This window comes from Mytilus trossulus, chromosome 6 (genome assembly GCF_036588685.1).
Source record: "Mytilus trossulus isolate FHL-02 chromosome 6, PNRI_Mtr1.1.1.hap1, whole genome shotgun sequence".
In the NCBI taxonomy this organism is placed as follows: Eukaryota; Metazoa; Mollusca; class Bivalvia; order Mytilida; family Mytilidae; genus Mytilus; species Mytilus trossulus.
In genome coordinates, this window is record NC_086378.1 from 28,415,352 (window position 1) to 28,428,177 (window position 12,826).

General features: G+C 29.7%; 1 protein-coding gene across 1 annotated transcript in view; it reads left to right on the forward strand.

The window, feature by feature from the left end:
- The window catches only part of LOC134721051 (uncharacterized), a 111,988-nt gene that overhangs the window by 50,773 nt on the left and 48,389 nt on the right, over nucleotides 1-12,826 (forward strand). The window contains exons 7-13 of the mRNA XM_063583753.1: nucleotides 3,105-3,185; nucleotides 3,690-3,824; nucleotides 6,036-6,098; nucleotides 6,526-6,693; nucleotides 9,157-9,228; nucleotides 11,197-11,349; nucleotides 12,164-12,265. Coding sequence (XP_063439823.1) covers nucleotides 3,105-3,185; nucleotides 3,690-3,824; nucleotides 6,036-6,098; nucleotides 6,526-6,693; nucleotides 9,157-9,228; nucleotides 11,197-11,349; nucleotides 12,164-12,265 — 774 coding nt within the window. The remainder of the gene's footprint in view (nucleotides 1-3,104; nucleotides 3,186-3,689; nucleotides 3,825-6,035; nucleotides 6,099-6,525; nucleotides 6,694-9,156; nucleotides 9,229-11,196; nucleotides 11,350-12,163; nucleotides 12,266-12,826) is intronic.

A 12,826-nucleotide genomic window follows, 5' to 3' on the forward strand; every position in this document is an offset into this window, starting at 1 on the left:
ATATAGGTTTAAATTAGTACATGGAACAGATTCCTGCAGTATTATCACAAAATACGTAAACAAATTATGTATGATATGTGCACTTCATTTTTGCTGGTGTATTGCCTTTAGATGCAAGACATAAATAAAACAAACTTTGACAGTTCTTGAATTTAACAGGGCAAATTCTGGTAAGGTCTCTCTTGTCAGATTCAATTGTTATCTGAAACTGTAGCACTGCAATACTTATTTCCAAGTTATTCACAGTTCTACATTATATTATACAGACCTGCATGAAGAAGACATACTTAACTTTCAGAACTGCATGTACGAATTAATGAAGACTAATTTCTCAAGTTACCTTTGGCTCATTGTTTTTCTAATGTTTAATCTTTACCAGTATCAACTCTTAACTTATAATTTTTAGTTTTACATTTCTTTATAGAAGTCACTTTTCTATTGGTTAATATAATGATCACATGACTATCTGTGTCTTTCATATGTCAGAATTAAAAACCACTCATAGATATACTAAGTAGCAATTTTTGGTTAAAATAAAGTCTGAATGTTTACGCCAATAATTATGGTTGTAGTAAATCATAAATGTAGAAATATGAATAGAAAAATGATGTTGGTATATAGTAATGCAACGACTATCCAGTTCAATGGTAAAATTTTAGCAATTGGTTATTGATTTTGTGAAGGATATAAAACATTTAAAAAAGAAATATTTTATGTTTTGTGGAAAATTTTTCTACATTACTGTTTTTCGTATGGCTTGTTGCTTTCAAATTTGCACACAGTGCTGAAATCTCTCAAGATCTTATCAAGTTCCATTAAAATGACATCCATCATTTTGGTTAATGTAGTCTAAAACCCTTTCAGATCACATTGTCAAACTGCTAATTGTTTTCCAAAGATATATATGGTCAGTTTGGGAAAGTATTTCTTGAAGACTTGACTTTAATAGATTATATCACCTTATATGACCATTGTCCAAGGACAAATGTAATGGACCGTCACTTATTCTTCTGTTATCCAAATTTATTCCGAATCTGATTATTCATGTACTAAGAATTGACATTTTGATGTGTTTGTGGTCTTTGTGGTCTAATACATTTACATACTCTCTTCATATTGAGATGACATGTACTAGAAGTTAAGTCTGGATGCCTGGAAAATCTTAATATGGATTGGACCGATTTTCTCTGACACTCAACGGAATGATTGAATTATGTGACACTTGATTTCAGTTGTAATTAGATTGATAAAACACATTAACTTATAGAGAACAAAGTCAGCAGTTAATTCTCTATTAATAAATCCAATCTTTCAAGTTTTAACATTTTCTAAATGAAATTTTATTGTTGCTTTTGCTTATGTTCATAGTATTAAATACAGTAAAACCACATATATAATGTAAAATCAGTAAACTCTATAACAACAACAGCTAATGTTGAGCTCCTGCTTAATAATGGAAAGTTGGGTGCTTAAAGTATAAGCTAAAATGATATTCAGAGACAGCCGCTTGTGATAGCTTAAGTTCTTTGTTGACAGGAATAAATATATGAATCTGTCATTACTAATTGGAAACTTTATAAACTTGAATTACTTGTTCACAGGAAATTATAAATATCAAAAATCTTGATTTAGTATCTGATAACTTAAGTTGTTGTTTGATTTTTACATTTGATATAAATAAGGAGTGTGGTACGATTGCAATGAAACGACTAATTTTCAAGGTACAAATGACGTGGATGTTAGCTACTATAGGTCACTGAACAACCTTCAATAATGAGCAAAACAACTAGCAAATAATCAGCTATATGTGAAATAATTAAAAAAAAAAACCAATTGCCCTATTAATGACAAAGCTATTAACTAATTAATCATGTTAAAATATATCATCTAAAACAATAGATTAAAGAAATCTGTCAATGAGACAGCAACCTAACAGTACAATTCTATAAACCACAAATGAAGTCAAGAGATTTTATGCTGCTGAAAGCAAGGGACTATTCAGATTAACACATCTATGCAAATACTGTAAAAAAGTTACTGTTGTTGGTATCAGACATTACAACAAAATGTTCATATCATTGTTAATTAATAATCGGTAGAAATCTGACATGGTTTATACATGTTTTGATATTATTTATCGTCAGACCTATACATTTATCTACGTCATAGTATGGTTGGTCAAAGAAAAGACATCTTTTATTTTCTATTTATATTCGCAGACATTAATTCATATATTCCGTATCATTATTTCATATAATTTCAAGTAGAAAGATGTAACAAAGAAGTAATAAGATGTTGTGGTCATATCTACTATGGACTTATTTTTTTAAGTGGAGTACTAATTTTAATGTTTTCACTTGGACATATAAATTATACATTCCAGATTCTAAATATTTACAGTAGGTTTTCATTATACATTGCATAATATGGGTTCTCATTGAGTTAAATACATGTCACATGATGTTATTATATGGCTTTCATATTGTATGAAAGAAAGTTTTTTTTTTGTGATTTGAATAAAAGGAGGTGTGGTGTAAACACCAAAGTTTGGAGACATCAATCCAATGACACAAATAGCCAAATACTTCTGTAGACTCTTGCATTAACCATCATGGACAAATGGTGGATGTTGTGCTGATCAAAATAAAATAAATTTTTAAATGATTTCTTATCACATTTATTTGTACTGTTTTATTTGTTTACCTATAAATAAATATGTAAACATATGGAAATAAAAAAAATGATAATTGATTATAATGAAAATACATATTACATGTCATATAATTATGCTTTATTTTGTGGTAGCTCATGTTCATTATATATGCAGTTATATTTATCAAGATGAGTCTAGGCACAGATTAATGTGAACCATTAAGAAAGGAAGTTTTACATATTATTTTTTTTGGTGACGATTCATATTGACGGCATGCTACATGGACCACTAACCATCTGTGCAATACAATGAGACATTGACAATGTAATTTATCAAGTAAACAGTAAAAAAACTTCTATCGTTGATGATTATGTTTAACAAATTTTGAGCGAATTTATATGTAAACAATTTTATAAATATTATTCATTGGTATATTTTGTTCTTTTTTCAGGACCGTAAATCCAAAGAATTAGCCTTATCTAAATTATCAGAGTTAAAGAGATATTATGACTTGGCTTTAGAAGATCTACAGGTAGTATTAGCAGTTTATTTCCAATCATTACTCCACCATAATTTAAATAGGTTGTCAGTCCGTCTGACCGCCTCATGATTGTTTTTTTCACATTTTTCTGAGGAACTACATTATAAGGATTTCTGAAATTTGGTTTTAGGGTTTATATGATTCACTTATACCGTTTGATGGATTTTCAGATTTATCACTCACTAACTTTCTGTTTACCATGTTTACTGAACACTTGCATTGTTTTACACATTACATTCAAAGTTGAAAATTTTCATCAAATTTTTCTCAGGAACTATATTATAAGAATTTCCAAACTTTGGTTTCAAGGTTTATATAAGTCAGCTTTACTATGTGATGCATTTCAGATTCATCACTCAACAACCTGTTACCATCAAGTATTTGGGAGGGGGTATTATTATTGAGCAGTAACTAGTTTCACTTGTTTCATTTTGAAAATCAAAAATATTATTCATACTGGCTGACAAGGTGCTAATTTTCCTTTTTTATTTACAGCAAATTAAAAAAGAATATAACAGAAATCCATCAGCCAAATTAGGATCACAGATAGTAGACAAAGAAAAGACTGTCAAGAAATTAGAAGAGCAGTTAAAGGTTCTTACTCCTCTTTCTGTTACTTCTCTGTCCCATGTAAGTCCGTTCTCATAGAGAGCATGACTCGCATGGTGAGATACCCTTCATACTACATAGTGCTTATATTTGTGGTAGAAAAAGATAAAACTAAAACAATCTCAAAAATAGAGGCATTGGTCATTATAACAGTTGAAGTTTGGAGACGATGGGGTTAAATACAGTGTAAACTGTGTTCTGACACACTGGAGAATCAGAAAAAAATGTCCGATTAAGCAGGGTGTTATAATACTCAAGTTTTATCTGCAAGGATAGGCATATTTTGGGACCATGAAATTTGTCTGTTAAAGCTGGATGTTGGAATTATACTCAGGTGTTGGATAAGGCAGGTTACTCTGTATCATGATTCAAAAAAGAAAAAAAAGGATGCAGTTCAAGGCAATCAGCCCAGAGGATGAGAGAAAAAGATGAATCTGAAAACAATCTTTCCAAAATGAGAGGAAATCAACATTAGTGTATCTACCTAATCTCTAACATCAAGGATTTAAAAATGATTGAATCCAGTTTTTATTCATCTGGAATTAAGTGACACTATTCTGTATAAAGTATGGCATTTCACCCATTGGTGACCTTTGGCTGTTATCTGCTCTTTGGCCAGGTTGTTGTCTCTTTGACATATTCCCCATTTCCATTCTCAATTTTAATGGAATACAGGAGAAAAATAAGTGGCAAAGAAGAACATTGCCTCTATTTTGGAGATGTAGTTATAGAGAATATATTATATTATGAATAGTGTTAATGGAAATTCATCATGTCGAATGAATGATTAAGTAGAAAAATAATAAGCTTTGGTTTATACCAAAAATTAAGCACTATGTAGTATAATTTTTTTTATGGCTGAAAATCCCATTGAACAGTGGCTGAAAACAGATCACTGCCACATGTACCCTAATATATATACATATACATCCACCTTTACACAATGCATGGCTTCTATTTGAAAGAAAATGGAAGATGTTGAATAAAACAGTTACTGTGGATTCATTATAATTCGTTGGATACAAAAAGTTTTGGTAGGTTTCCTTGATACAGGTGACCCACACATTTAAGTGTTTAACGAATTTCTAATGTCATATGTATGCCTACATTGGTAAAACCACGAAATCAAGAATCTGTGAAAATGCAAGTTTTCTGAATCCTTGAAAATTGGTATCCACGAAAATAAATGAATCCACAGTATATGGTATTGATGAAACATGAGATTGAATAATCCTTTCCCATGTAAATATCCATGTCCACATATAGAAGTTGCATGTCCACCAAACCACTACTGTTTGACCTTTGCTTCAAAATATACAATAAATTGATAAGGCATATTAGTATTTGAATGTTTAATATTTTTTAAAGTATTTTGATAGTTGAATTGAGGTTTTATAATTACAGGGTTCATGCTGCCACCGAACAAAATCCTAAATTGTGGAGAAGCCTAACCAATTTTAGCTATTCAAATAACTTTTATTGCTGTTTAAAAAACTAAATCTATTTTTATCTTCCAATTGTTTTAGGATTTCAGTTCATTACCTGTAAACCTTAGGAATATCAGGAAAACTTCAAAAAATATTCTGGTATTGTCTCTTTTCAAGTTGACAATGATACTTTTTCTGCCAACATTTCAAAACACTTATAACGTTTTTTTGTCATGTAAGACGATAGGGGAATTATACCTTTTTTCGATCAAAATTGCAAAATTTAAGACATGTAGATTAAAACTTCATGATGAATACCACTCTATTTGCAGACTTTGCAGACTTATAGCATTCACTCCCAAAATCATAATTTATAAATCACTTCAGTTTCAAAAGTATATTTTTATATGGTAAAGAAAGCACAGTTGTAATTTTATATATTTAAAATGTTCAAGCTTTAGAAAAAGAGCAAGTCTAAATAAGAATTAGAAGATGTAGTAAAATTGCCAGTGAGACAACTCTCCACCAGAGACCAAATTTACAATTATAAGTCACTCTACGGCTATCAACAATGAGCAAAACTAATACCACATAGTCCCCAAAATGACAAATTAGAAACAATTTGAATGAGAAAAAAAACAATTGATAGAAAGAAACAAGACACAAAATTTGGAATTGAAAAGTCAGAGGATGAATAGTTAATAAGGCTTAAAAGGGGAGAATGATACTTAAGAAAAATCACGTACAGTGCATATATATTTATTTGTATTTTACTTTGAACAATGGAAATAATTTGTTGTTTCAGGTCCAGCATTCAGATTCGGCCCCAGAGTTAGGTCAGCTTGATCCGCAGCCAGTCTCTTCATGGGTAAATATCCAAAATATTTTATTCCTTTTTCAGTGATAAAATATGTTTATTTAATGGTTTTTAGGTTTTCACATGCTTTATATATTTGCCATTAGTGATTTTTTGTTTTTAAAATTGAATATGTTATTTATTAAATGAAGATTTATTTTTTATCTTTTATATATGTACATGTATCATTGAAATGGATGAAATTAGATTTTTTTTTTTTATGTCAAACTGTTTATTTTACCCTTTCCTCCATTTTATGATCTTTTATGATCTGAGTCTTATATATTGATACTGTAAATGATATTTAAAGTCACGAGGGACTTATCCTGTTTAAGATTGTACTTATTTTAATGACAGCAATGAAGTACATTTGATATAGTCTAATCCTGATTAAATGTCTTTCAAAAAACCTGTTGAATTTACATTGTTTTTCCCTTAGCTACCTAGTGGACCCCTTCATGTTAAACAAAGGTCCACACCGGCTTCTTTTAACAATAAGCCGAATCTTGGAGTATCAAGATCAATGTCAGATGCTGGCACTCGCAGAGCCAAACTACAATTACCACGCCATCACTATAGCATCAAATCAGCTGATATAAGCCCGGAGGTAATCCCCCTTGTCATGCTCACTAGTTTACTGCACTAACTCCATGACAGATCCAGTCCGTTCCATGAACACTATACATGTATATGTTTTAGTCAATTTCTGCATAAACTTTCCAAAAAGTAGTTAAAATATTATTTTTGCCATAATTTTAGTTTGAGACCAACTCTGAAAATATATTTGCATTCAATGAGAGATGATCTGTGTTGATCTCTGATATTTTGTTAATGTGATTTTTGTTTTTGATGTTTTATTGAATTGATATGATTTTTAAAAGATGAAGATTAAGACTCACAAGAATCATACTTCAGTTACTCCATGGTAGAATTATTTTAAATTCTGGCCTAACATGGAGTATTAACAATTTAAAATGAGGTTATGGAGTACCTATCCTACCCATGCTCTTGCACACAACTGTCTTTTGCATGCACATCCTATAAATAAAGTCCCACAATAACTAAAATTTGAAATTTGACTTCCATGAAATTTTTATTAAGTTTTGTAAATGCTAGAAAGCAAAGGGTGTAAGGTTTGCAATAAAAAAAGTATTGCACTCATAATTTATAAAGAGATTCTCCTTCATAAAATTTTCACAATTGCATTAAGTAGGTTTTGCATTTTTGACAGAGGTCAATGATTTTACATTAATAAATGCACACATTAATTTCTGAATTTACAGTACATGAAATACTGTTTTTCCTGGCAGACAAAAATTACCAGAAAAAAATTCAAGTAGAAAAACAACCAAAAATCATCTTAGAAATGTGTTGTCTGAAAAAAGGGAATCAAATATGAAATATAAAATGTCGTACTCTTTGTCAGTTCTTCTTGTGACATAAGATCTATGGCTTTCCTATTATAGTTACAAGAAACCTTCAAGCTTACTGGCCTCAAAATTAGTTTTTCACATCTATTTGGCTTAAACTCTTCTTTGAAGATACTTTTTAGTGGTGCTACTATCTTCACTGGCCTATGCAAACAAATTGCTGTTGTTCATGTAGAATGCTTATGTTTATGAAGCTATATTCACAACTACTAGTAATATTCTCATTAAATAACTACTGTCAAGATATTCAAACATAACAGATTTAAAAGAACCCCACAAAGAGTACGTTATTCTATACACAACCATCTTTAATCAAGGGATGAACAACCTGTCCAATCCCCCCTTTCAGAATCTAAAGGACTATGGGTAATCTAGTTGTTCGTACACCAAAATGAAAACAATGTTACATCATTGGTTGAATTGCTATATTCATCACGTTTTAAACCAATCTCAACATTTTGGGGTAAGCTTTAGAAAATTTTACCCAGAATGCATTAGATTCTGAAACGTCCAAATTCCTGGGTATCGGCTAAATAGATATAAGAATTCTGGATCTGTCGCACTTGTTAAATTGCACGGCATACATCATTGACAGCAAACTAGATTTAACCATGACTTAAAACCAGTTTTGTTTCTTTGAAAAATATTTTGTTTGACTTTATTGAGATATTTTGAGGAACATGAAATTTGAGAGTTATTTTCTGTTTATTTAAGAGTTATGTTCTGTTATTTGAGAGTTATTTTCTGTTTATTTGAGAGTTTAGTTGCCATAACAAATGCAGGATGCTTTTCTTTTAATTTGGAAACATATTTCATCAATTATTGAATTTTGAAAAGCATGAGGAAATATTTTGTAGAAAGCATTTTAAACAAATGAGCATATATATATTCTTAAGCATTTTAATGCATTAGCAGTAAAAAAAAAGCTAATTAATAATTCAAAATTACATAACTGTATGTAGATGAATCCCCAATTAAGATTCCAAAATTGAACTTTTGACATTAAAAAGCAACTTTTTTCACATACTATGTACCAATGAATGATAAGCTATGTGTTGATAAGCGTGAAGCATATTATTTTCTTCTAAAAAAATTCCATACAAAAGAATATCATGAATAATATCATGAGTATAGAAAAGACTTTGACTAAACAATTGTATATATAGAATGGGACCAAGAAAGTTTGATGGTTTTAAGCTTCTTGTTTTATGATAATTTTAGAATAAGATATATTTATTTGAAATTAAATTTATATTTTACATATTCATATGTGTGATTACTCTGCAAGAATTTATATATTGATGATAGTATTTATATTATTTTGCATACAAGATTTTATATTGATCACACATTTTCCTGGAAAAGTCTGAGTGAATGGTTCAAATTAGTGTAATGAAGATTTTTCATTAGTTTCAAGTTTCCTGGAATATTTTATTTTCCAGAGGAACTTGGGACTGCAAAGCTATAGGTGTAATTTTTTGAAAAGAATTAGGATTTGCTTATCATTAGGACGTATGTTTAATTAACCTTTTGTTGAAATTTAAACCATTACATAATTACATGTATATGTACATGTATTTGTACCAATATACAGAGCTACATGAATGATAAATAACATACCTATATCTGATTGTCTGTAGCGATATGTGATTCCCTTTGTATCCAAAAGGAGGTATGCTGTTAGAAGGGATAGTAGACCTATTAATTACATTGTAAGAGGTTCAAAACTTAACTTTCGCATTGTTTTAAGACATAATGATGGTACTGGAAGATGTTCTATAATTAACGTCACAATGTTTTTTTATGTTCATGCACAGTGTTAATTGTTATTATTGAAATATTCACATGAAGTTATTTAACTTTAAATGCAAGACTGACTTATAGGTTTCATATCTCTGTTAAACAGAGTTAAAATAAGATTTGGTCCATAAGACTTGCAAATCAATTTGTCTTTCTGCATTTCACATTTAAGGACACTGAATGCTCCCTTGGATAGAGTTATTTAACCAAAGAAACTTGATAAGTTAATGTTACTTATAAATGATGTAAATATTGTGATTGGTAATGTTATCCCCCCCCCCAATTTATAAAAGTTGAAAAAAACCCTGTCAAATCTTCTGTCTATTATAATGATTGTTGTATTGCTAAAAAATCCAACAAATATCATTGTTTGTATTTGATGTACAAAATAAAAATATACTACCACACACATTTCTGCTATTATATTTCCTTGTTTTTGGTGGGAAAGGAAAAGCCTTTTGTCGTTCTATGGATTTGATAACATTTCTATCTGTATTCAATCAGTAAGTAGAAATAAAGTTGATATCAGTATGCTCTTAGTCAGTGGCTGTATTGAAATTATTTATTTTAGTAAATTGAATGTCAAATCATAGGCAAATATTCTAAATGCATATATATTTCAGCAAAAAAACAAGTAGAATTTTAATTCAACAGTACTTCAGTAAAAAAACATTACGGTTGAATTGATTATACACATATTAAATAACTTATTTCACAATGAAGTCTTTTTATTGTGGGGTTGTTGTTGACTTATTGTTATATACCCTATCTTTTTTTTTATTGATATCAGAGTATTTTAAAGTCTTGTATCCCCAATTTTAATTATAAATTACTGTTGTATCAACATTAAACTAGGCTATACTGGGTTTTAATTTTCAGGTAAATTAGAATAAGTTGATGCTGAGTAGATAAATTTTATGTAACACTTAGGCCACACTTAAAAATATTTTGGTTTGCCCAAACCCTACCCAAAGGTTGAGACAGTGGGTAGGTAGGTAGGCATTTTCTTTTTTTTTTTTGAAAAAAAAAATTGGAGTATCAGATGTTTATTAGTCTTCATGCCTATTTGATTAAAAAAAAACTTCTTCAAATCAGGACAATAAAAGAATTTGAGTAGGCAGCTTTTTTTTGGGTAGGTAGCGTTTGGGCAAACAAACCTATTATTTATTATGGCCCTAAGGGGGTAGACCATGGTCCAGGGAGATAACTCTTTAATTCAGTGATGCGTTTGTAATAGTCAAGTTTTATTAATGTATTTTAAGCATTTACCTGAAACAGATTGAAAATATTCTGTGTATCCTAGAAGCTTAGAAAGTATATATGAAAATGTCTGACACAAACGTACTGGTGATTTTAAGAGTTATTTCCCTTAACCTAGGTCTACCACCTTAAATTTACAGAAAAAGGTATTTTTAGGAACTTCTATTTTTTTCAACATTAATTTAAAAATATGTAGAACATATTGTGTGTTATTGACTTTTTTGAAATTGTTAATGAGGTAAAAGAAAATTTGTATTCTAAAGCAAACATGAGAAAGTTAACATTATTAAATAAAAAAAACTATTTTCATGGAGCACTACAAGTGAAAGATAAAATTGCAAAGTTATATGTTTTTCTTATTCAATACTATTACTTTTATAGTATTAAGAGAATACAAGTACTAAATTCACAGAATTTAGAAACAAATTTTCATGTTAAATTATTTTTCAAACAATGAATTAGTACAGTGTGTCTAGATTTCAATTCCACAGCCCAGAGAAATTTTTGAGAATGTAATGGAAGGCACCAAGTTTTACTGAATTTTTCTCCAAAGAATTCTTTAATTATATCCTGCTTTGAAAGTTTATAATGTGAGTGACTCATTTATTGTTTTGTTTCAGCCTACAACAATTTTAGACGGCGGTAATACTTCAGAATCTCCTACAATTAGTCCAAGTTCATCTCCCACACCGATTCACGCACGAAACTTAACTATCCAAAGTGAAGACAACGATTCGGTTTCATCTGGTACCACTAAAGATTCAGGTTATGATGTAAGTAGCTTAAATATACCATATATTTAGTAGACATCAGCCAAACAACTAAAGGTCACTAAAACAAACATTTGGAGATCATCGCAGGTTTTTCAAAGATAAGCCGGTCAACATGTGTTTAAATATATCTAGGTTGATTCCTACACTTTTTTGAAATGCTGTTACTCCAATTCTTTCTTTCTATAATCAAGTAAGAGTCAGTATGTTTATCAACTCATGATTTTCAGATAATTAAACTCAAAGGTGTAAGTATTACTTGCAAACAACCTTAGGTTTAATTCACAACAGTTAATAGTGGATGTCCTGGAAGACAGTTAGATAGGTTCAATGTATTACACACTTGAATTTGCTATTTAGCCACTGCCTTGAAGTTTCTCTTTCCATTCTTGTCAATTCCATTAAATTGCAAATTTAAAAAAAAAAATCTGACAGTGTTTAAAAATTGAAATATCAATATATCTATCAATACTTTAAAATTTGCATCAATATTGCAATATTCCCTACCCTTTTGATTGTAACATAGACATTTTACAGTTCGATTGAAATGAATATTGAAAAAAGTTTGGTCAGAAAAAATATCTAGACTAGCTATGAATATGGATAGATCACAACATCAGCAAGACTTCTATATTATAATTGTCAATAGACGGGATAAATAAAAAAAGTCATTTGATTGGTTTTGACTATTACATCACAAAATATTAAGGTGTTTAGATTACTCACTTTTAGATATTTTAAAAATAACACTGCAATATTAATTTATACTGTTTTAAGAAATTACAATTTAACATGTGACATGAATATTTTTTTGCAGGAATGCACTCAAGCTGGTTCTTTAGGAGGTAGTGGTAAAGCCCAGCAAGACATTATTGCTATGGAGGACGATGAATTTTCTGACGAAGAGCCACCAGGCACAGTAAGTCTAGCTTGCTTGAACAAAAATAGCTGTCAATATTCAGAGAATCTAAAACAAAATGTTTTCCATTCTTAACAATATCCTCTGCAGTTTACAGCCAATTATATTCAAATTATATTTTTTTGGCAGAACGGGTCATTGTCAAAAGAAAGAAAAGGGAAATTTATTGAAATAGTACAGTGAATTATAACTGCTTTCAAGCTTTAAAATGCTTGTGCAATAACTGTGTGATAATATATTTCTGATCATTAGTAATTATTGCACACATTTTCCTAGCACTTCACAACTATTCATTGAACCGCTTTATGACGATTAATCTACCTTGAGAATTTTTTTTTCAAATTCATTAAAGTAGTTGTCAATGGCAGAAAGGAAAAAAGGAGATTAGAATGATATAGAAATTAATAAAAGATAAGATAAGATATGACATTAGCCAGAGATTTTAAATATCACTACTGCTACCGTGAAATACTTTTCACATATGATTGCCATAATTACTGTAAATTCAGAAATTAATGCGAGGTATTTATTATTGCGAAAAATGCGACTGAGTTGTAAACA